At 30.5% G+C, this 25,865-nt stretch overlaps 1 protein-coding gene across 1 annotated transcript in view; it reads left to right on the plus strand.

Moving 5' to 3' along the window:
• Positions 1–2,373: 2,373 nt before the first annotated feature.
• LOC143231726 (exocyst complex component 2-like) overlaps positions 2,374–25,865 on the plus strand; it is a 151,685-nt gene continuing 128,193 nt past the window's right edge. Inside the window, exons 1-4 of the mRNA XM_076466343.1 lie at positions 2,374–2,685; positions 6,283–6,453; positions 14,185–14,317; positions 20,075–20,118. Coding sequence (XP_076322458.1) covers positions 2,580–2,685; positions 6,283–6,453; positions 14,185–14,317; positions 20,075–20,118 — 454 coding nt within the window. The 5' untranslated portion in view covers positions 2,374–2,579. The remainder of the gene's footprint in view (positions 2,686–6,282; positions 6,454–14,184; positions 14,318–20,074; positions 20,119–25,865) is intronic.

The following is a 25,865-nucleotide window of genomic DNA, read 5'->3' on the forward strand; positions in this document are numbered from 1 at the left end:
AATTATGGATAGCTAGCAAAGAAAGATAGGCCTTTTTCAGCTTTCTGTAAAAATCTAAAACAGACTATCCATGAAAGATTAAACTTTCTGGATAATATCTTGAACTTTGGCATTTTATAAGTAAATTATATTTCCAATGTTCCTCTACTTTTTATAACACACAACATTTTCAGTATGCTTAATTAATTAAACAATCCAAACATAAAATCTTGGGTACATTTTGTTCCTGGTCTTCTTTATATCCAAAGAAATGAATCTCTGTAAAAGAGTAATTTATATCCAACTTAGGCCTACTTCCTTAACCCTTGATTTTCCCACAAGGAACCTTTGTAGATTGGCGCTTTTTTCTCAGGAACAAAGTTGATTTAAACATTTTTCTATTTTTTCCTTTTTACGTCTATACGTTCTTTACACAACTGACTTACTTACATTGAAGTTTTCCGCAAAGAAAATATCGAACTTTCTTTCATATAAAAAGAAAAACTGCATGAATAAACCATTATTTTAAAGGACAATACAATTTTTAAATTCCCTTCACCAATTACCTATGTGGTATATCGAGATAAAACTGAATTGACCATGCAGAAATGGAATGCGTCTGCTTAAAGTAGATTTCTTCAAAATAATAATTATGATGTAATACAAAAGCTTTGAATATCTCAGACATGAGAAAAAATTAAATAGAGAAACTGGACATAAAGTGAATCTTGAAATGAACAAACTTTATTAAAGCAGGCGTAAAAACACAAATACAGTGTGGATTATTGCTTTTACTTGCAATGAGCACTCATTTCTATTGAATCTGCAATATTCATCGTTTTTTAAGTTGAATAATTGAGCAAGATGGACTAAATCAAGCATTTCGTAGGCTGTAGGGGTCTAGCATGGCCAGGTGGTTGGGGTGCTCCACTTGTAATCAGTGCGTCGTGGGTTAAAATCCCAGTCTCACCAAACATGCTTGCCATTTCAGCTATGGGGACTTTATTACGCTACAGTAATTTTCTTTTGTTAGCGCATTATTTTAAATAATTTGGAGAAAATAATTTATTGTCTCGTCTAGTCAACGCAACTCTCATATATTATTATTTTCTTCTTCTTTAACTTCTACATAAGCTTAAAACCAAATACACTGTCGTGAATTTTCATAGGCTTATATTGCTACAAATGGTGTTCGAACGTTTCTAATTATATTAGAATGAATATACAATTAGATTACTTGTACAGAGTAACTAACAAAACATGAAAGATAACACAAAACAAAATACTTCACATTTTTACACAAAGTAATTGAAATTCTATCTTGAATAAGCTCTATTTAACTTAACTATTCTCTCTGATTTCTTGGCCCGGCATGGCCTAGCGCGTTAAGGAGTGCGCTTCGTCATCTGCGGGTTCGCGCCCGAGTCGCGCCAAACACGCTCGCCCTCCCAGCGTTATATTACTGCTGGGGCGTTATAATGTGACGGTCAATCCCACTATTCGTTGGTAAAAAAGTAGCCCAAGAGTTGGCGGTGGGTGGTGATGACTAGCTGCCTTCCCTCTAGTCTTACACTGCTAAATTAGGGACGGCTAGCACAGATAGCCCTCAAGTAGCTTTGTGCGAAATTCAAAACAAACAAACTCTCTGATTTCCCATTAGTAATTGTAATTTATCAAGAAAACTTAGATAAATGTTAGTTATTTCAAAGTATATCTTAACATTGTCATTATAACTTGTAGCCCTCTTTAAGTAACAAACGAATTATAACTTTCGAAAACGTAGCTTGCACTTAGTTCTCATAAAACATCGTATTTATCCAGAGCGACTAGTACAAGACACTAACCTAGAAAAATATTACCTCTTTGACTCAAGACTTTGCAGAGTACATGTTTTGACAACTGCACTAGAGCAGTAATATTACTCTTCTATCTGGAGCAAAACAGATACAGAAGTATACAAGTATGAATGAAAATTTCTTGATTACATGTTGTGCGAAAGTTACTCAGATATTGAATAAACGAAAAACTCAGAAAAAATACTATAACATTAGAGTAAGACAAAAATACATAGTATATTCATATATCAAACCTGTACCGCTTTCCTCTTTGCTAACATTGTAAAAGTCAGAATAGCCCCAAAAAAAAAAAAAAAAGAAAAGAAAAGAAAAAGATAAACGATAACTATAGCAACGGGCAAAATAAATTTAAATAAAAGTTTCACGAAATAACAAATATTAAAAAGAAAATAACCATAAAAGGCAACAGGGTGAAACATTTAACAGTTGTATGTGAACTGTTATTTTTGCTTTATACTGTTTGAAATGTTTGAAATATTAGGCGCTAACAACAATAAAAGGTTAATAAGAGTAACACTAGTTATCAAAAATATTATTTATAGGTAGCACCACAATAGATGTATGAGATGGGTGGATGGGAAGTAATAGGCTGTTTATTCAAAATGCAATATATCTGAAGGAAAGAAAATGTAATGTTGTTTTAAGAAAACAAAAATTAAGAATGTTCAGTGCGTAATGAACTAAATATGATTGAACATAATTCTCACAAAGAGTTCATATAAAGCTTGTTTAAATATAAAGTTTATGGCGGCACCAAAAGTGACAGGTCTCTCTCCGAAGGAAGGACCACCTGGAACCAAAGTGACAGTGAGAGGCGAGAATTTGGGCCAATCATCACAGGATGTAAAAAGTAAATATATATATACACATAAATAATAAGTTAGTAACTCTCGATGTATCTGTGTATGTTGTAAAAATGAACACAGTTATAACAAAGAATTTAAGAGTTTTTAAATTTGAAACTGTGTAGCTGGGGGTTAAATTCATTAAGTTAAGGGTAAAAACAACATACAGTTCAATGTATTTTAAAAACTGAATTAATTTATTATATTTTTATATTTTTCTAACACATATTGTGCAAAGCACAATCAGCATGCTGATGCTATGAGGTTCTGAGGGCTTATCCTCAGAAAAGTTGCAAAAACTAGGCTCATGAGATTAAATCTGGAAGAAGTCCTTGTATGAAATATAGCCTAAACAATTGTGTGGTTGTTCATATAAAATCCCCAAACATCCAAAAGAGTAAATATAAGGAGCTGTGCTATAACCATATAAGCATAATATCTGTACACGTGTGGAATATATCAATAACCTTTTTTTAATACCACACATTATAGAAATTAAAAGTTATTAGTTTAATTAATGCTTCACTTGATGTTTGTTTTTCAAAGGTGTTAACTCTGATGTTTTATCTTTAACTTTTAAAAGTAAAAGAAAACTATTAAACAGTCATTTGGCCCATCAGAGCTACTGGTTGTCCACAAAAAATAAAGCTTAAGTATATAAATCTATAAATCATTAGATAGAATTTAATTCCCAAAGAACATAGCCTGTTATTTTAAATATTCAAATTTGTATTTCTAATAATTTCTTTCCATCAGTGAAACAGGTAATTTTATTAAGTCTGTTGAAACAAATAAATATTTTAAACCTTTAAATCAAGCTCTTCCAAAATAAAACAGAAGAAAATATTTATATAAGTGGATATCTCAGTCTTCAACAAAAACTCTACCAATGGCATCCTTTAAGAGTTTAATTTTTATTTTAACACTTTGTTTACCTTTAATAGAAAGGATTTCATTAAGTATGCTAAACTTAATATTTCCAAGCAACTGTTTATCATAATCTAGTTAGCTTTCCTAATTAAATTTTATACCAAATACCTAGCTTTCCTATAGTTCTGTAAGTCTTGTAACATTTTGTCAGTTTAATATTGTTAAAGTTGTGGCACTTAACCTTGATTTTACATCTTTAGGAAACAAGCTAGGTTTGATCTTCCTTGTTCTTTTTATACTTTTAGGAACATGTCTATCCTGAATTAAAAAGAGTATTTGCAAATTGTTCCTAAGTCTGTCTAGCAGCTGTTAATTCATTGCTCTAATTCTCTAACAAATGACCTTGATTCAAAATTTGGTTTTTAAAAATTAATAACAAATATTTATTTTTTCCTCAATATATAACAAAACATCGAACCTAATTATGCAATGAAGTCATTGATCAGTTTTTCAAAATATTCCTCTACTTTGACTATTGCAACAGCATTTTTGTTAGCACTTGGTGATATGTCTCAAATGGCATCTGTTAATTCAGGTTAGCACTAAGTGTTTGGCATAGGAATAATCCTAATTCACTTCAAGAAATCTCTTTCCTTCACTTATTGATTCCATGTAATCCTATATAATGCATGTAGAACTAAATACACTATATGATTATCATATCTATATTCTTATTATTAACAATTTTTTTCTCATAATAACATTTCTGATTGACTACTTTTCTCTGATCAGATGGCTTATGACAACTACAATATACAATTTTCTATTCATTAAGCCTGTCACTGTAACCCATACAGATTAGCTTCTTGACAACCTTTGATCCTAACAGTCTACAGTTTGCCCATTTTATACAAAGAGCCACTTCATGCAAGTTTTTTAAGCAAGTATATTAAAACTTCATGATAGCCAGGAATTTCAACAGATTAATATTATCTAAATTTAAGTTTATATATTTCCATTATATCAGTCTCCCATTTCAACTGGAGTCTTCGTCTCATCCATTTTAATCCTAATAATTTTTATTACAGAGTAGAGGTAACTAAGCTATATTTTTTTTAATATACTGTGTTTATCCCTAAATTTGACTGACTTAGCTTTAAACTGATATTTATGTTCTATATCTCCTATTTCCAAGATTTGTGTTGTTTTAGCTATATTTTGTTTTCTCCAAATATCCAAAACTTTTTCATCAGAAGGATAAATGGTATTGGCAAATTAGGAGGATCACACCCATTTGAAGATCCAAAATTACCTCAGTAGCATTATAAGGACTGCTACTGTTGTTACCATGGTGTATGATCCGTCTTCTCATAGTGATTGCTGACAAAGTTAAACATACACTGTGCTAAACTTACAAATATCTTGCTCATGTAAAGAATTATAAACCAAGAGTGACTGAGCTGCTCCACAACAAAAACCATTACATATAAGAAATGAAAGTTTTTTTGTAATATTTAGATGCATTTGAATGGATGATAGAAAACAAGTAACTTGTTACCATCCAGAAGGTAAAGAAGAGTTTCCAGCAAGGTAAACAGAATACAAAGAAATACCTTTTATTGAGTTTTATGGTTACAACTGATTTCTTTTGTAATGAGAAATTTACACTTCATATATTGCAGGTTAAACAATTATGTGAGTTGAAATTTCTGAACTGTTAGGCAATGTGTGAAGAAGGTAAAAAGACTAAACCAAAATAAAACACCAAGCAATACATCTAAATCCACAGTAGCATGTCACTGAACTGGTGAGAATGACATTTGTGTTCATGATATCAACATTTTGTACATATTTATAAAGTTACCCTACTTCATACTGCTGGATTTTTGACTCTGTTTATTTAAATATGGTTTGGAAGCTGTCTCTATGTGTAGTGGAGAGTATGTGTGGTATAGTACTGACATTTAGGACCTTGACAGAAGCCATTATAAAATCAGTTTTAGTGGCAACTGATAATGAATGATGATAAACCAATGAGGTTGAGCACAATGAAGAATTGGTATGAAATAGTACCATGGACTGCAATAGACCTGGAAGCTGTTCTTCTGTAGTGTCACTAATCAACAGTAGTCCAGAGTTCTCACCATGGTCCCATCTTTGCTGAAACATAAGTCTGAAACAAATGTCTTTCACAAACTTTTCATATGCAGAGTGAAACAAAAATAACCTATAAAGTTTGAAAATTTCTTATACATCAAGAAGAGAATTATTGTAGCTATTTATTATTAATGATGCAATTATGTACAATCTGTCTGAATTAATTAAAATTACTGGTGTTAGACATGATTGAAAAGAAAACAACAAAAATTTCTGTAAGCATTTTTTATGTATCACAGCCCAAACACTGTGTAGATATTTTTTTCAAAATGTTTAAGTGTAAAACTATGATTATCTCATTCTAAACGTCAGTGTTTGCCATTGTAGTTACTAAGTAGCATTTGAAACACTAAAGTTTAGAATGGTGGTTTACCATGTACTTCTATCTAAAACCAACTGTTCTGCAGATATACAAGTTGCAGTTTTATTTATTAGAAATACAAGTTATATACGTTGTCTTTAGCGTAGGATGTATAATAATTATGAATTCAAAGATATATACATATTTTTGTGTTAAAATATTTGTTTTGACACCATTATATGTTGCTTTCTAATGTTTTTTTTTTTTTTTAAAGGTTTGACAATAGGTGGAATTGAGTGTTTGTTGTATGTAGAGTGGAAGTCTCCCAGTAAGATCATTGTTCGTGCAACAGGAGGCATTGAGGGAGGCGATGTTATAGTTACCACTTGTTCAGGTGGAAGAGGAACATGCACTGTTCAGTTCCGATACACTAAATTGTCAACTGGTAAGTCTACTGAAAAGTAACACGAAATATTGTAACGGTTTTATCATAATTTGCATTTTATACCTTTATCAGTTGTGCACCTTATGGAATATAATAATTTGTATAGATGCACGTTAAATGGATTACATATGTGTATGTATATATATACTGTGATGGATTTTTCTATATTTGTTTTAATATCAATTTATATTTAGAAATGTACATGATGTTCACTTTTAAATTTATATTATGAAATTCCTACCTATTTACTAAAGTTGTAGAAGATAGAAGATTCTCTTGAGTATAAGAATCAACAGTGTGTACATAAACACTGGTGTATTATTGGTATTGTTGTGCAGGCTGAAATTCCAAGAAACTTTCCTCATGCCTATAAATGTAACCAATATGATGTTCGATTAAACAGTATATATTATTAGTTTACTATAGTTAGTATATTATAAACCTTGGAAGGTATAACTGTGAATAATACTTATGAATTGTAAACTTCACATATTTGACAAGGAACGTTTGTAAGTTTTAAGCATTACAAATCATTTAACATAATGTTTAGTGATAACAAGGGAACTTTTGGCCCATTTTGACTATCTAATTCTCTAAGCCACAGTAAAACTATTAAAAGCAAAAAATTAAAGCAAATTCTGCTCATTCAGATATTTATAAAGCTTTCTTTTAAACTTGCTCAAATATATTGCCTCCACAACATGCAAAGGTAACCAATTCCACAAGCTAACCACCCTATTTGGAAAATAAAATTGTTTTAGCTGAAGACAGCATCTACTTTTCTTACATTTATATTTATGCACCCAAGTTCTATAATTCTCATTATTAAGTATGAAAAATGTTAAAGTTATCAACATTATACATTCATTTTATAACCTTAAACACTTTAATCAGGCCACTTCTGACAACCTCTCCATCCCAGGTACTATTTTAATAATTCTTCTCTTAACCTTTTCCATGATTTATTGTTTTTTCTAAGTTAAAGAGCTAAAAAATTAACATGATACTTCAATTGTGGCCTTACCAGTGATCTGTACAATGAAATAATAACTTCTTTAGACTTGTATTCAGTATTTCTGTAGATACAACCTAAAATCCTATTTGCCTTTCCATTAACAACAGCTTAGGAGACTGGTCAACCACTACATCAAGATCCTTATCTTTCATGACTCGTTTAAGGTTATTCTTATCTAAATTATGCTAATAATTTAAAATCATTATAACCTGCCTGCAATATGCATTTATTGTAATTAAAACCTATCTGCCATTTGTTTGCCCTACTTATTAAATGACCTAGATCCTTTTGTAAAGTAACAGTTTCCTCTTCACAGCTAGCAACACTCAAGACCTTGACATCATCAGCAAATTTAAGTTATTGGCCATTCTTTTATTTTTGTCATTAATGTAAATCAAAATGAGCAGAGCTCCTAAGACTGATCCCTGAAGTACATCACTTGCAACACTAATCCATTTTGACCAAACTCCCTTTGTAACAACCCTACGCTTTCTTGGATCAAAGCACTTTTCTTTCCAGTTAGTCAACTTATCCCCCACATCTATTGATCTGCATCGGACATTAATATTTTTATGAAGATATTACATAGTTTCAGATGTGAAAAACTCAGCTTTTAATCAATGAAAATGTAGAGCTAGCTAGCTCTCTCTTAAGTGAATTTCATCTACATTAATTCAAGATTAATTTGCTCATTGTGAACTCTCTAAGATTTCAAGGAAAGTACAAACCAGTTACAAACTAATTGAAACTTGGATATTTGTAATATTAATTGAAGTAATGATTCAAGTTAACTTATTATTTTCATGAGTTGGGCACTAATCAGTTAAGCTTAAGAACATTGAATTAATCAAAAATAATAATACAAAATCATAATGACAGTATTACAATTACTTGTATAGTGGAAATACTCAAAACTGTAATAACTAGAATACCAATTTTGATTGGTTTATTTTTTGTGTCACATTAATTGATTTAATCATGATGTTCAGTGATCAATTATTTTACATTACAACTTGTTATGATCAATCAATGTTCACACATAATTGATTAATTGTTTATCACCCAGCTGTACTCCTGGTAATTGTTTATTATCCACTTCTACTCCTGGGTAGTTGTTTATCACCCAATTCTACTCCTGGTTGGTTGTTTATTATGCAGTTTCACTCCTGGTTGGTTGTTTATCACCCATTTCTACTCCTGGTTGGTTGTTTATCACCTAGTTCTACTCCTGGTTGGTTGTTTATCACCCAGTTCTACTCCTGGTTGGTTGTTTATCACCCAGTTCTACTCCTGGTTAGTTGTTTATTATCCAGTTCTACTCCTGGTTAATTGTTTATTATCCAGTTCTACTCCTGGTTAATTGTTTATTATCCAGTTTTGCTCCTGGTTAATTGTCTATCACCCAGTTCTACTCCTGGTTAATTGTCTATCACCCAGTTCTACTCCTGGTTAGTTGTTTATCATCCAGTTCTACTCCTGGTTAGTTGTTTATCATCCAGTTCCACTCCTGGTTAGTTGTTTATCATCCAGTTCTACTCCTGGTTAATTGTTTATCATCCAGTTCTATTCCTGGTTAGTTGTTTATTATCCCGTTCTACTCCTGGTTAGTTGTTTGTCACCCAGTTCTACTCCTGGTTAGTTGTTTATCACCCAGCTTCTGATTAATCAGTAATTCCCATCTTGTGACGAATTAGTATCTCAACCTTATTACTATTTCTGCTTCACTAATTTACAAACAGAACAGTAATATGAGTTTGAATGGCTTGTTATATTGTTGTGTTTAAGAAATTATTGGAAGTACAATATAAGAGGTTATTTGTTCTGATAACCCTCTTCCTTTCAGTACCTCAAAGGGAGTATTTACATGATGAAGACCAAAAGTTGGTGGGACAATAGGAGATAGAATAACAACAGGTTATTGGTAATTTGTAGTTACCACTTCCTGTGTTTCCTGTTGTATGTGGATGTAACTTGCAGTAAATGTTTATTGCGTTAACAGTGTGTGGCTGCACTTGTACAACATATGATGCTAATTTTTGAAATTTTCTATCCAGTTTATCAATGACATAATGGTTTAACTGGTTCGCTTTTGAGCTCAACTGATCATAGAAATTTCTACTGTACCAAACACAATTTATTAGTTTTTACTGTGTTTTTCTTTTTAAACTTTTATAATAATTGTTCTGCAGATGTATTTCTTGGATTTTTTAATAATTACTAATATTCAAACATTATTTACTTTATTGATAAAATACAATTTTTAAAATGTATCCAAAAGAATTAACAGTAATTCATATGAACAGAAATTACAATTTTGAAAGAACTTTAAACTGTTTATTATGCTGTTGTTAAATAATCAGAATTTTAATGTGGAGTGTCAGATGCTGATATGAAGTACTATTCAATAATTTCTATTGTTGAAAGTCCAGAAGCTGTTTTCATGGAAAATAATGCTCTAAATCACAGATTACCTCTGCTAAAAATATAATCATAATATTGTACAGTCTATTAAGTGATTTACAGTTTTAACTGCTGTTAATAACCTCCAAATAGAAGTTTCTATTATTTTAAGGAAAAGTAAGTAACATTAAATAATAATAATCTTGTAGCATTAAGAAACAGTTTTAAAAAAACAACATTATTTCATGAAATGTTACATGTTAAGAAACATATGTCATGATACAATACATGATAGGATATTAGTTGATTTGAACATTTTATCAACCTGTTTACTATGTTTGATGAGTGAATTAGGATCCAGAAAAACTATGTTAAAATTGTAAGTTCAATGAGAAGCACACTTGTGTTAATTTCTAACAAAATACTCGTGGTAAGACAATTTTATGCAGTCTGGGATGCCAACAATTGCTACTCTTTAATGACTGTTGTTTTGATGGGCAAAGTTTATTCATCCATATGTTTCTTATTCTGTTTGAATGCTTGAAGGTAAAGAACAAGGGATATGTAGTTATGTTCTGTTCAGTTAATGTCTTGTCGAGGGGAGAACTACACATATATAAGGCTATTTAGCTTAATAGTTATTATTTAGTTTATGTAGTAATTTACTATTTAATTATTATTTATTAATTTTCTTAACAAGTGTTAAAAGTTAATTATTTTAAAAGTAATAGCTATGACAAATTATGTTCCTAAACTCTGAGTTGTACATTGTGTGTGTAGATCAGTTATTGTAGTATTGTTACATCATAGTGTCTCCTAGTTTGTACAAAGTCCCAGGATTCACTTGTAAAATGTGTAATTGTAGGTAACCAAGTGAGTGAATGTTAAGTGAAGTTCACTTGGAAAAAAAAAGGTGGTTAGTGGTTAGGGAAAGAAAAAATGAAGTTAACCCATGTATGAGTGATTAGCCTTAACAGGTGATTTTTGTAGTGGGTTTTACAGCTGTATTGAAACAACAGAGATAGGAAAAATTATTTGAATTTTCAGTTGTATTCTAAAGTAATTGAACCAACCTGTGGAAAATTTTGATGAAGAAAAAAACAATTATTTAAGGCTCTGTTGAAACCAACAAAGGAAGTGAAGTCAGAAGATGTTAAATTAGTGAAAATTAATTCAGACTGTATTAACATGGGTTTAACCATAACAGGTGATATTTTAAAGCGAGTTTCACAGTTTAACAAAGATAAGTGGGAGTAAGTGTTTTAAAGTAATTGAACCCACCTGTTGGAACTTTGATGGAAAGGATAGAGTTTGGGATACAATTGTGGTTACCCATGGAGTAATGTAAGATAATTTATCACTGATTTTATTTTAAGAAAGTAAGATAAAGAACAATAATTAGTCTTCTCAGTTGGATTCTTAAGTAACTAAACTAGTCTGTGTGGAATTTTGACAAGAAAATATAATTATTTAGAGTTTTAAAAACAACTGTGATATCCTTTTGTGTAAATATTTTTTGTACCTATGGTTGACTTGCTTTGAATTTATTATTTTAACACAAGTAGATTGTATGATTGTTTATTGTTCAGATTTATCACCAACAAGTCACAGACACCTACTGTAAAGAATTTAAACCTATATACATAATAACACTCTAGACAGTAGGTAGGTTCAAGATTAGTGACAGCTAATGCAGATAGTCCTTGTGTAACTTTGTTTGAATATCCAAGAAAACATTTTGAAGAATTAGAATTAACAATGTGCCCCCAATCAATATTGATCTTACATAATAGGATATTTCTAAATAACAGTTAAAGATTGGAACATTTATTTTTAGTATCTTTGTGCGAATATTCAAAATTATTTGGTGACACAGAACCTCAATTTAATATCAGTATGGAAGAGAAACAAATATAATACAGACAACCTAGTCCTATATTTAGCCAAACGTTACAAGTGAATAATAATTTGCACTCTGTGACTCTGTTTCAGTACCAGTTTGTTTTGCTTTCAATATCCCCACATTTAACCCTTTATTCTCCCCAAACCAGCTGATCATGAGGCAGACTGCCAATTATATATTTATGTTCCAGTGGGCCCAGCATGCCCATGTTAAGGTTTTCATTCATATTTACCATTCAATCATTGCATAGCTCAAGCAGTTAGAGAATGAAATAAGTATTGATGTTATTCCATATAGAGATATACTGTTAAAGTTACCAATGAAATAAAAACCCTATAACCTGAGCACATTTGAAAGGTGGATTTTTCAAAAGTGCTTGGGTTATAGGGTTTTTATTTCATTTCTGTGGAGTCTTCTTGAACCTGTGTTTTTATGATATCATGAATGTTATAGTTACCATGTAGACATAATGTTTGGAGATGTTATGGTCATTAATGTAAACATAGTAAGGTAGATGATTGTTAAGGTAATTAGTGTAAACAGAGAAAGGTAAGCATGATGTGTGGAGATCTTGTGGTCATTAGTGTAAACATAGTAAGGTATTTTAATCAAAACAAAACTGAATACATTTCTTCTGCAAGTAAGAAAACCAAAAGATATGGCTGAAGCAAGCCTATTTGGTTGAGGGTGTGTGCATGTGCTTGAGAGAAAGCACTAGCCTTTGTCGATTAAGGGGAGTTAAGAGAGTAACCATGTATGTGTAGTTGAAAGAGGGAGGGAAAAGCAGAAGAGAACAAAGAGAATGAGCAGAGAAACAAATAAATACTGCTTATAGATTTTAAATTATTTTAATAGACACTTGATCATGGACAGAATGATTAGGAGTAGTCTTCACTCACAGAATAAATGTGAATAATAGACCTCTGACCTTTACGATTGGAGACCAGTTAGTCATCTTGTTTGCAAAAGTTGCTATATTAATCACTTTAGCCTCAGTTTGTAGCTTTAAAATGACATTTGAGGCTGTGGCCACATGTTTCTTCCCACAAAAAAGTTGTATCTGTACTCCAACTTCACATTTATAGCTTTGAAGGTGTAGCCATGCATAAGGAACAGACTCATAGAGTAAAACAGATATATGAAGATTATTTTAATGGCAAAATTTGAAGAAATACTTGGGAAGCAAAAGGAATGAGAAATTCAATTAATATTTTTGTGGAGCTCAAGCATTTGTAAGAATATCAGTAATACATTTTGTCACACCATTCCTGTGTTTGTACATATTTATGTACGTCTAGCTTCTTGTGTCGCTTTCCATTGTAAACAAGCACCACTAAAGTTGAACTAAACTTCAATGTTTCTGGAAAATAGGATATAAAACTTCATTGTTTGGATTATCATGCCTTCCCAGAAATAAAATAGATTATTCATTTATACTGAAAAACGCTATCAACAGCTTAATCATAAACATGCAAAGTATTTGAGCAGTGCTTATTAAACATGACAATTTTTCTCTAGGATTAAAATTAATCTTAAAAATTATTATTTTTTTTTTGCATGTGACTAGCATGACCAAGTCTGAACGTGGTGGTTATTAGTGTGTGAGACTGCAGATTTGAGAACTGTTAGTTCAAACTATAATGATACCAAACATTTCACACTTTGAGCAGTGGATGGATTATAAGAGTGAGAGTAGACTCCACTATTTATTTAAGAATAACCTCTTCAGGTGGGAGGTGTTGTTAACTAGTAAACTTCCATTTAATCTACAGCTAATTCCCTAACTAGGAATTAGGGACAGTTATGCTTAAACCAGAGTGTTCTTTAACCTCTGTGTTTAAGCCTAATTGCATAAACAGGTTAGCATATCTGATCTTTCACAGATTACAATCTGAAAAAGAAACATTTTTTGAAAGGTAGAAATTAAGTCCATTTATTACATTTTACTGTCAAATGTAGATAAAAAAAAAAGAGACAATCTCAGTGTGTGTGTGTTAAAAGTTCTTTTGTGGATCAATTTTACATGTTTTCTTTGTACAATGCACTGAACAACCATGTGAGCATATGTAAAATTAGTTGTGATGTAGGCTAGCCACTTTTATGTAATGAAATGTGGGATTACTTTGTTTTTAAAGTCATTGTTGTTCAAAGTGGTTACTGGTATTTATTATACAATAATAATTTTTTTTTATTCAAAAATTTATTTATTCAAAATAAATAATAAAAGTAATTTCTCTTTCAAAATTTTAAGTTTTAGAAGTGAATGAGAATTGTATAATTTTTACACCTGTATGATTTTTATGATACAAATTCTCTTCTGTGTACAGCGTTTATACTTACAATCATTGTAAATATTACAAGTTGTAGTAGTGAAATAAATTACCAATACTAATGTTACTTTTTATATAATTAGGGCCTACCAAAGAGTTAGCCGTATGGGTGGATGAATCCCACATGTTACGGACATCCTTCGGTCGGAACAGGTCAACTTCGCCATCTGAACTTCATCCTAATGATCCTTTGGAGCTCTCTGATGAAGCTAACGTGTAAGTATCATGTTGATGAAAGAAAGAATGAGGATAAAAGTAAATACTCAAAAGGAAAGCAGATCACATTCATTCATTCAATTCAACAACTACCACTGAATTAGACCAGTTTGTGGGCATTTCACCACTTTTTATTAACCCTTGACAAGGATAAATAAAAGTCAAGACTAGGCTTCTTGTATAGAGGTGTTTTGGTTCTAGTTTACTCACCATAGAGGTTTTAAAAATTGTGTACCATTAATGTAACTCTTCTCAGTGATAAGTGGTGTTTCACATGATAAATTGAGGTTTATATTTTTTCTTAGGTTCTTAAATTATGTCTGCTGAATAATTAAACAAATGTTAAATAAATCAGCGTTAAATAATTACAACAAACAAATGTTAAATGAATCAGTGTTAAATAATACAACAAACATGTTAAATAAATCAGTGTTAAATAATTACAACAAACAAATGTTAAATGAATCAGTGTTAAATAATACAACAAACAAATGTTAAATGAATCAGTGTTAAATAATTACAACAGACAAATGTCATATGAATCATTGTTAAATAATTACAACAGACAAATGTCATATGAATTAATGTTAAATAATTACAACAGACAAATGTCATATGAATCAGTGTTAAGTAATTACAACAGACAAATGTCATATGAATCAGTGTTAAGTAATTACAACAGACAAATGTCATATGAATTAATGTTAAATAAGTCTTGAAAACCTATATAAAAGGTCAGTTCATTTTGATTATTAAAAGACAACTGAACCAAAACAATATCTTATTATTATGAACGTAGCATGTATATATTTGTCCATGTACTTATTCATAATAAGTACAATGTAGCATTATCCATTGAATGGCACCACAGACAGAAATCCACAAAAAAGTTTCACATTTTTGGCATTCTAGATTTAGGCAGTTAGAAAGATAACTACGCGATGATAAGAAATCCACGTGAAGTAAAAATGTATCTCAGGACATCTGTTATGGGTATTAACACTTTTGCTAATAAAGCATAGAACAATGTTTTGACCTTCTGAGGTCATTTTCAGGTTTACCTTGTTCTCTGCTTTATTTTAGTAAAACTGTTAATAACCATATTAGATGTCCAGAAATACACAAACAACTATGGTACAAAAAATAAATCTCTGTCGCAGAAATTAACTTTTACTAATATGATACCTGTGGATTTTATAAATATTGTTTAAAAATGGAGCTTTTAAAACAGTTTTCCTTTTTAAATAAGTGCTAGCACTATCAACAGATAAAACATTATGGTTTGTATCAGCACAATCCCAACATTTTAAATAAGTGCTAGCACTATCAACAGATAAAAACATTATGGTTTGTATCAGCACAATCCCAACATTTTAAATAAGTGCTAGCATTATCAATAGATAAAAACATTATGGTTTGTATCAGCACAATACCAACATTTTTCTCATGCAGTACTTTCAAGAAAAGAATTACATTTTTAAAAATGTTCAAGGTATATCTGCTACAATTGATAATTATTAGCACAAACATTCACCCATAGTGTAGTGTTTCTTTGAGTACATATAACTGAATAAAAGTTAAATGGGTATTTGTGTTTTTAAGAGTTGTTTTCTTGTGTTGCATTGTAAATTAACATTACTAGTTTGTTTTAAACCATTGTAAATTAACATTACTAGTTTGTTTTAAACCATTGTAAATTAACATTACTAGTTTGTTTTAAACCATTGTAAATTAACATTACTAGTTTGTTTTAAACCATTGTAAATTAACATTACTAGTTTGTATTAAACCATTGTAAATTAACATTACTAGTTTGTATTAAACCATTGTAAATTAACATTACTAGTTTGTATTAAACCATTGTAAATTAACATTACTAGTTTGTATTAAACCATTGTAAATTAACATTACTTAGTTTGTTTTAAACCATTGTAAATTAACATTACTAGTTTGTTTTAAACCATTGTAAATTAACATTACTAGTTTGTTTTAAACCATTGTAAATTAACATTACTAGTTTGTTTTAAACCATTGTAAATTAACATTACTAGTTTGTATTAAACCATTGTAAATTAACATTACTAGTTTGTTTTAAACCATTGTAAATTAACATTACTAGTTTGTTTTAAACCATTGTAAATTAACATTACTAGTTTGTTTTAAACCATTGTAAATTAACATTACTAGTTTGTTTTAAACCATTGTAAATTAACATTACTAGTTTGTTTTAAACCATTGTAAATTAACATTACTAGTTTGTTTTAAACCATTGTAAATTAACATTACTAGTTTGTTTTAAACCATTGTAAATTAACATTACTAGTTTGTTTTAAACCATTGTAAATTAACATTACTAGTTTGTTTTAAACCATTGTAAATTAACATTACTAGTTTGTTTTAAACCATTGTAAATTAACATTACTAGTTTGTTTTAAACCATTGTAAATTAACATTACTAGTTTGTTTTAAACCATTGTAAATTAACATTACTAGTTTGTTTTAAACCATTGTAAATTAACATTACTAGTTTGTTTTAAACCATTGTAAATTAACATTACTAGTTTGTTTTAAACCATTGTAAATTAACATTACTAGTTTGTTTTAAACCATTGTAAATTAACATTACTAGTTTGATTTAAACCATTGTAAATTAACATTACTAGTTTGTTTTAAACCATTGTAAATTAACATTACTAGTTTGTATTAAAACCATTGTAAATTAACATTACTAGTTTGTTTTAAACCATTGTAAATTAACATTACTAGTTTGTTTTAAACCATTGTAAATTAACATTACTAGTTTGTTTTAAACCATTGTAAATTAACATTACTAGTTTGTTTTAAACCATTGTAAATTAACATTACTAGTTTGTTTTAAACCATTGTAAATTAACATTACTAGTTTGATTTAAACCATTGTAAATTAACATTACTAGTTTGATTTAAACCATTGTAAATTAACATTACTAGTTTGTATTAAACCATTGTAAATTAACATTACTAGTTTGTTTTTAAACCATTGTAAATTAACATTACTAGTTTGTTTTAAACCATTGTAAATTAACATTACTAGTTTGTTTTAAACCATTGTAAATTAACATTACTAGTTTGTTTTAAACCATTGTAAATTAACATTACTAGTTTGTTTTAAACCATTGTAAATTAACATTACTAGTTTGTTTTAAACCATTGTAAATTAACATTACTAGTTTGTTTTAAACCATTGTAAATTAACATTACTAGTTTGTTTTAAACCATTGTAAATTAACATTACTAGTTTGTTTTAAACCATTGTAAATTAACATTACTAGTTTGTTTTAAACCATTGTAAATTAACATTACTAGTTTGTTTTTGTAAACCATTGTAAATTAACATTACTAGTTTGTTTTAAACCATTGTAAATTAACATTACTAGTTTGATTTAAACCATTGTAAATTAACATTACTAGTTTGTTTTAAAACCATTGTAAATTAACATTACTAGTTTGTTTTAAACCATTGTAAATTAACATTACTAGTTTGTTTTAAACCATTGTAAATTAACATTACTAGTTTGTTTTAAACCATTGTAAATTAACATTACTAGTTTGTTTTAAACCATTGTAAATTAACATTACTAGTTTGTTTTAAACCATTGTAAATTAACATTACTAGTTTGTTTTAAACCATTGTAAATTAACATTACTAGTTTGATTTAAACCATTGTAAATTAACATTACTAGTTTGTTTTTAAACCATTGTAAATTAACATTACTAGTTTGTTTTAAACCATTTGTAAATTAACATTACTAGTTTGTTTTAAACCATTGTAAATTAACATTACTAGTTTGTTTTAAACCATTGTAAATTAACATTACTAGTTTGTTTTAAACCATTGTAAATTAACATTACTAGTTTGTTTTAAACCATTGTAAATTAACATTACTAGTTTGTTTTAAACCATTGTAAATTAACATTACTAGTTTGTTTTAAACCATTATAAATTAACATTACTAGTTTGTTTTAAACCATTGTAAATTAACATTACTAGTTTGATTTAAACCATTGTAAATTAACATTACTAGTTTGTTTTAAACCATTGTAAATTAACATTACTAGTTTGATTTAAACCATTGTAAATTAACATTACTAGTTTGATTTAAACCATTGTAAATTAACATTACTAGTTTGATTTAAACCATTGTAAATTAACATTACTAGTTTGTTTTAAACCATTGTAAATTAACATTACTAGTTTGTTTTAAACCATTGTAAATTAACATTACTAGTTTGTTTTAAAACCATTGTAAATTAACATTACTAGTTTGTTTTAAACCATTGTAAATTAACATTACTAGTTTGATTTAAACCATTGTAAATTAACATTACTAGTTTGATTTAAACCATTGTAAATTAACATTACTAGTTTGATTTAAACCATTGTAAATTAACATTACTAGTTTGTTTTAAACCATTGTAAATTAACATTACTAGTTTGATTTAAACCATTGTAAATTAACATTACTAGTTTGTTTTAAACCATTGTAAATTAATATTACTAGTTTGTTTTAAACCATTGTAAATTAACATTACTAGTTTGATTTAAAACCATTGTAAATTAACATTACTAGTTTGTTTTAAACCATTGTAAATTAACATTACTAGTTTGTTTTAAACCATTGTAAATTAACATTACTAGTTTGTTTTAAACCATTGTAAATTAACATTACTAGTTTGTTTTAAACCATTGTAAATTAACATTACTAGTTTGTTTTAAAACCATTGTAAATTAACATTACTAGTTTGTTTTAAACCATTGTAAATTAACATTACTAGTTTGTTTTAAACCATTGTAAATTAACATTACTAGTTTGTTTTAAACCATTGTAAATTAACATTACTAGTTTGTTTTAAACCATTGTAAATTAACATTACTAGTTTGTTTTAAACCATTGTAAATTAACATTACTAGTTTGTTTTAAAACCATTGTAAATTAACATTACTAGTTTGTTTTAAACCATTATAAATTAACATTACTAGTTTGATTTAAACCATTGTAAATTAACATTACTAGTTTGTTTTAAACCATTGTAAATTAACATTACTAGTTTGATTTAAACCATTGTAAATTAACATTACTAGTTTGTTTTAAACCATTGTAAATTAACATTACTAGTTTGTTTTAAACCATTGTAAATTAACATTACTAGTTTGATTTAAACCATTGTAAATTAACATTACTAGTTTGTTTTAAACCATTGTAAATTAACATTACTAGTTTGTTTTAAACCATTGTAAATTAACATTACTAGTTTGTTTTAAACCATTGTAAATTAACATTACTAGTTTGTTTTAAACCATTGTAAATTAACATTACTAGTTTGTTTTTAAACCATTGTAAATTAACATTACTAGTTTGTTTTAAACCATTGTAAATTAACATTACTAGTTTGTTTTAAACCATTGTAAATTAACATTACTAGTTTGTTTTAAACCATTGTAAATTAACATTACTAGTTTGTTTTAAACCATTGTAAATTAACATTACTAGTTTGTTTTAAACCATTGTAAATTAACATTACTAGTTTGTTTTAAACCCCATTGAAAGTAGAACATTTTGTGAAGTATTTACATGTAGTGTGTATGTTTGAGTTGTATAAACTAAATCTTTATTTAACATATCTTGAAATTACTTATGTAACTGTACTGTGCTTGTAATTCAGTTAGTTTTAAAATCATATTAACAAAAACAATTTTCGTTTTCTTTCACCATCAGAGGCCGTTTTCCAGTAGAAGAATTGCATGATACATTTCCTGATGGTAAGTGAACAATAATGTTTATGAGAAACTTAACAATATATTGAAAAGATAGGTTAATCATTAAAAAAATAATTGTCTAATAATTTGTCTAGCTGTCATTGTGGTTGAACTTAGCTTGTCTTTTTGCTTCACCTAAGCTAATAATTTGTCTAGCTGTCATTGTGTTTGGCTCATGTTCTTGCTTCAACTAAACTAATAATTTGTCTAGCTGTCATTGTGCTTGACTTGTGTTCTTGCTTCACCTAAACTAATAATTTGTCTGGCTGTCGTGTTTGGCTTGTGTTCTTGCATCACCAAAACTAATAATTTGTCTAGCTGTCATTGTATTTGACTTGTATTCTTGCTTCACCTAAACTAATAATTTGTGTAGCTGTTATTGTGCTTCACTTGTGTTCTTGCTTCACCTAAACTAATAATTTGTCTAGCTGTCATTATGTTTGGCTCATGTTCTTGCTTCATCTAAACTAATAATTTGTCTAGCTGTCATTATGCTTGACTTGAGTTCTTGCTTCACCTAAACTAATAATTTATCTAGCTGTCATTGTTTTTCGCTTGTGTTCTAGCTTCACCTAAACTAATAATTTGTCTAGCTGTCATTGTGTTTGGCTCGTGTTCTTGCTTCACCTAAACTAATAATTGGTCTAGCTGTCATTGTGTTTGGCTCGTGCTCTTGCTTCATCTAAACTAATAATTTGTCCAGCTGTCATTGTGTTTGGCTCATGTTCTTGCTTCATCTAAACTAATAATTTGTCTAGCTGTCATTGTGCTTGGCTCGTACTCTTGCGCCACCAGTACTAATAATTTGTCTAGCTGTCATTGTGTTTGGCTTGTGTTCTTGCACCACCTAAACTAATAATTTGTCTAGCTGTTATTGTATTTGGCTTGTGTTCTTCCTTCACCTAAACTAATAATTTGTCCAATTGTCATTGTGTTTAGCTTGTGTTCTTGCTTCACCTAAACTAATAATTTGTCTTGCTGTCATTGTGCGTGACTGGTGTTCTTGCTTCACCTGAACTAGTAATTTGTCTAGCTGACATTGTGCTTGACTTGTCTTTTTGCTTCACCTAAACTAATAATTTGTCTAGCTGTCATTGTGCTTGACTTGTCTTTTTGCTTCACCTAAACTAATAATTTGTCTAGCTGTCATTGTGTTTGGCTCGTGCTCTTACTTCACCTAAACTAATCATTTGTCCAGCTGTCATTGTGTTTGGCTTGTATTCTAGCTTCACCTAGAGTAATAATTTGTCTAGCTGTCATTGTGTTTAGCTCATGTTCTTGCTTCACCTAAGCTAATAATTTGACCAGCTGTCATTGTGTTTGGCTTGTGTTCTAGCTTCACCTAAACTAATACTTTGTCTAGCTGTCATTGTGTTTGGCATGTGTTCTTGCGTTACCAAAACTAATAATTTGTCTAGCTGTCATTGTGTTTGGCTTTTGTTCATGCTTCATCTAAACTAATAATTTGTCTAGCTGTCATTGTGTTTGGCTCATGTTCTTGCTTCATCTAAACTAATAATTTGTCTAGCTGTCATTGTGTTTGGCTCATGTTCTTGCTTCATCTAAACTAATAATTTGTCCATCTGTCATTGTGTTTGGCTCGTGCTCTTGCTTGATCTAAACAAATAATTTGTCTAGCTGTCATTGTGGTTGGCTCGTGCTCTTGCATCATTAAAACTAATAATTTGTCCAGCTGTCACTGTGTTTGGCTCATGTTCTTGCTTCATCTAAACTAATAATTTGTCTATCTGTCATTGTGTTTGGCTTGTGTTCTTGCTTCACCTAAACTACTTATTTTTCTAGCTGTCATTGTGTTTGGCTTGAGTTCTTGCATCACCTAAACTAATAATTAGTCCAGCTGTCATTGTGTTTGGCTCGTGTTCTTGCTTCATCTAAACTAATAATTTGTCTAGCTGTCATTGTGCTTGGCTTGTGTTCTTGCTTCACCTAAACTACTTATTTGTCTAGCTGTCATTGTGTTTGGATTGTGTTCTTGCTTCACCTAAACTAATAATTTGTCTAGCTGTCATTGTGGTTGGCTCGTGCTCTTGCGTCATTAAAACTAATAATTTGTCCAGCTGTCATTGTGTTTGGCTTCATCTAAACTAATAATTTATAGTAATAATAATGTCTAGCTGTCATTGTGCTTGGCTCGTGCTCTTGCGTCACCTAAACTAATAATTAGTCCAGCTGTCATTGTGTTTGGCTCGTGTTCTTGCTTCATCTAAACTAATAATTTGTCTAGCTGTCATTGTGCTTGGCTTGTGTTCTTGCTTCACCTAAACTAATAATTCGTCTAGCTGTCATGGTGTTTGGTTCATGTTCTTGCTTCATCTAAACTAATAATTTGTCTAGCTGTCATTGTGCTTGGCTTGTGTTCTAGCTTCACCTAAATTAATACTTTTTCTAGCTGTTATTGTGTTTGGCTCATGTTTTGCTTCATCTAAACTAATAATTTTGTCTAGCTGTCATTGTGCTTGGCTCGTGCTCTTGCTTGATCTAAACGAATAATTTGTCTAGCTGTCATTGTGCTTGGCTCGTGCTCTTGCATCACCAAAACTAATAATTTGTCTCGCTGTCATTGTGGTTGGTTTGTGTTCTTGCACCACCTAAACTAATAATTTGTCTAGCTATCATTGTGTTTGGCTTGTGTTCTTCCTTCACCTAAACGAATAATTTGTCCAGTTTTCATTGTGTTTAGCTTGTGTTCTTGCTTCACCTAAACTAATAATTTGTCTTGCTTTCATTGTGCTTGACTCGTGTTCTTGCTTCACCTGAACTAGTAATTTGTCTAGCTGTCATTGTGTTTGGCTCGTGCTCTTGCTTCATCTAAACTAATAATTTGTCCATCTGTCATTGTGTTTGGCTCATGTTTTGCTTCATCTAAACTAATAATTTTGTCTAGCTGTCATTGTGCTTGGCTCGTGCTCTTGCTTGATCTAAACGAATAATTTGTCTAGCTGTCATTGTGGTTGGCTCGTGCTCTTGCGTCATTAAAACTAATAATTTGTCCAGCTGTCATTGTGTTTGGCTCATGTTCTTGCTTCATCTAAACTAATAATTTGTCTAGCTGTCATTGTGTTTGGCTTGTGTTGTTGCTTCACCTAAACTAATAATTTGTCTAGCTGTCATTGTGTTTTGCTTGTGTTCTTGCTTCACCTAAACTAATAATTTGTGTAAATGTCATTGTGTTTGGCTCATGTTCTTGCTTCACCTAAACTAATAATTTGTCTAGCTGTCATTGTGTTTGGCTTGTGTTCTTGCTTCACCTAAACTAATAATTTGTCTAGCTGTCATTGTGTTTGGCTTGTGTTCTTGCTTCACCTAAACTAATAATTTGTCTAGCTGTCATTGTGCTTGACTCGTGTTCTTGCTTCACCTAAACTAATAATTTGTCTACCTGTCATTGTGTTTGGCTCGTGCTCTTGCTTCATCTAAACTAATAATTTGTCCATCTGTCATTGTGTTTGGCTCATGTTTTGCTTCATCTAAACTAATAATTTTGTCTAGCTGTCATTGTGCTTGGCTCGTGCTCTTGCTTGATCTAAACGAATAATTTGTCTAGCTGTCATTGTGGTTGGCTCGTGCTCATGAGTGATTAAAACTAATAATTTGTCCAGCTGTCATTGTGTTTGGCTCGTGTTCTTGCTTTACCTAAATTAATAATTTGTCTTGCTGTCTTTGTGCTTGACTCCTGTTCTTGCTTCACCTGAACTAGTAATTTGTCTACCTGTCATTGTGTTTGGCTCGTGCTCTTGCTTCATCTAAACTAATAATTTGTCCATCTGTCATTGTGTTTGGCTCATGTTTTGCTTGATCTAAACTAATAATTTTGTCTAGCTGTCATTGTGCTTGGCTCGTGCTCTTGCTTGATCTAAACGAATAATTTGTCTAGCTGTCATTGTGGTTGGCTCGTGCTCATGAGTGATTAAAACTAATAATTTGTCCAGCTGTCATTGTGCTTGGCTCGTGCTCTTGCTTGATCTAAACGAATAATTTGTCTAGCTGTCATTGTGGTTGGCTCGTGCTCTTGCTTCACCTAAACTAATAATTTGTCCAGCTGTCATTGTGTTTGGCTCATGTTCTTGCTTCATCTAAACTAATAATTTATAGACCTAATAATGTCTAGCTGTCATTGTGCTTGGCTCTGTGTTCTTGCTTCAACTAAACTAATAATTTGTCCAGCTGTCATTGTGTTTGGCTCATGTTCTTGCTTCATCTAAACTAATAATTTGTCTAGCTGTCATTGTGTTTGGCTTGTGTTCTTGCTTCACCTAAACTAATAATTTGTCTAGCTGTCATTGTGTTTGGCTTGTGTTGTTGCTTCACCTAAACTAATAATTTGTTTAGCTGTCATTGTGTTTGGCTTGTGTTCTTGCTTCACCTAAACTAATAATTTGTCTAGCTGTCATTGTGTTTGGCTTGTGTTCTTGCTTCATGTAAACTAATAACTTGTCTAACTGTCATTGTGTTTTACTCATGTTCTTGCTTCATCTGAACTAATAATTTGTCCATCTGTCATTGTGTTTGGATCATGTTCTTTCTTCACCTAAACTAATAATTTGACCAGCTGTCATTGTGTTTGGCTTGTGTTCTTGCTTCACCTAAACTAATACTTTGTCTAGCTGTCATTGTGTTTGGCTTGTGCTCTTGCTTCACCTAAACTAATAATTTGTGTAGCTGTCATTGTGGTTGGCTCGTGCTCTTGCGTCATTAAAACTAATAATTTGTCCAGCTGTCATTGTGTTTGGCTCATGTTCTTGCTTCATCTAAACTAATAATTTATAGACCTAATAATGTCTAGCTGTCATTGTGCTTGGCTCGTGCTCTTGCTTGATCTAAACGAATAATTTGTCTAGCTGTCATTGTGTTTGGCTTGTGTTGTTGCTTCACCTAAACTAATAATTTGTCTAGCTGTCATTGTGTTTGGCTTGTGTTCTTGCTTCACCTAAACTAATAATTTGTCTAGCTGTCATTGTGTTTGGCTTGTGTTCTTGCTTCATGTAAACTAATAATTTGTCTAACTGTCATTGTGTTTTACTCATGTTCTTGCTTCATCTGAACTAATAATTTGTCTATCTGTCATTGTGTTTGGATCATGTTCTTTCTTCACCTAAGCTAATAATTTGACCAGCTGTCATTGTGTTTGGCTTGAGTTCCAGCTTCACCTAAACTAATACTTTGTCTAGCTGTCATTGTGTTTGGCTTGTGTTCTTGCTTCACCTAAACTAATAATTTGTCTAGCTGTCATTGTGTTTGGCTCGTGTTCTTGCTTCACCTAAACTAATAATTTGTGTAGCTGTCATTGTGTTTGGCTCATGTTCTTGCTTCACCTAAACTAATAATTTGTCTAGCTGTCATTGTGTTTGGCTTGTGTTCTTGCTTCACCTAAACTAATAATTTGTCTAGCTGTCATTGTGTTTGGCTTGTGTTCTTGCTTCACCTAAATTAATAATTTGTCTTGCTGTCATTGTGTTTGGCTCGTGTTCTTGCTTCACCTAAACTAATAATTTGTCTAGCTGTCATTGTGTTTGGCTCGTGTTCTTGCTTCATCTAAACTAATAATTTGTCCAGCTGTCATTGTGTTTGGCTCATGTTCTTGCTTCATCTAAACTAATAATTTGTCTAGCTGTCATTGTGTTTGGCTCGTGTTCTTGCTTCATCTAAACTAATAATTTGTCTAGCTGTCATTGTGTTTGTTGGCTCGTGCTCTTGCGTCATTAAAACTAATAATTTGTCCAGCTGTCATT

This window comes from Tachypleus tridentatus, chromosome 11 (assembly GCF_004210375.1).
Source record: "Tachypleus tridentatus isolate NWPU-2018 chromosome 11, ASM421037v1, whole genome shotgun sequence".
NCBI lineage: Eukaryota > Metazoa > Arthropoda > Merostomata > Xiphosura > Limulidae > Tachypleus > Tachypleus tridentatus.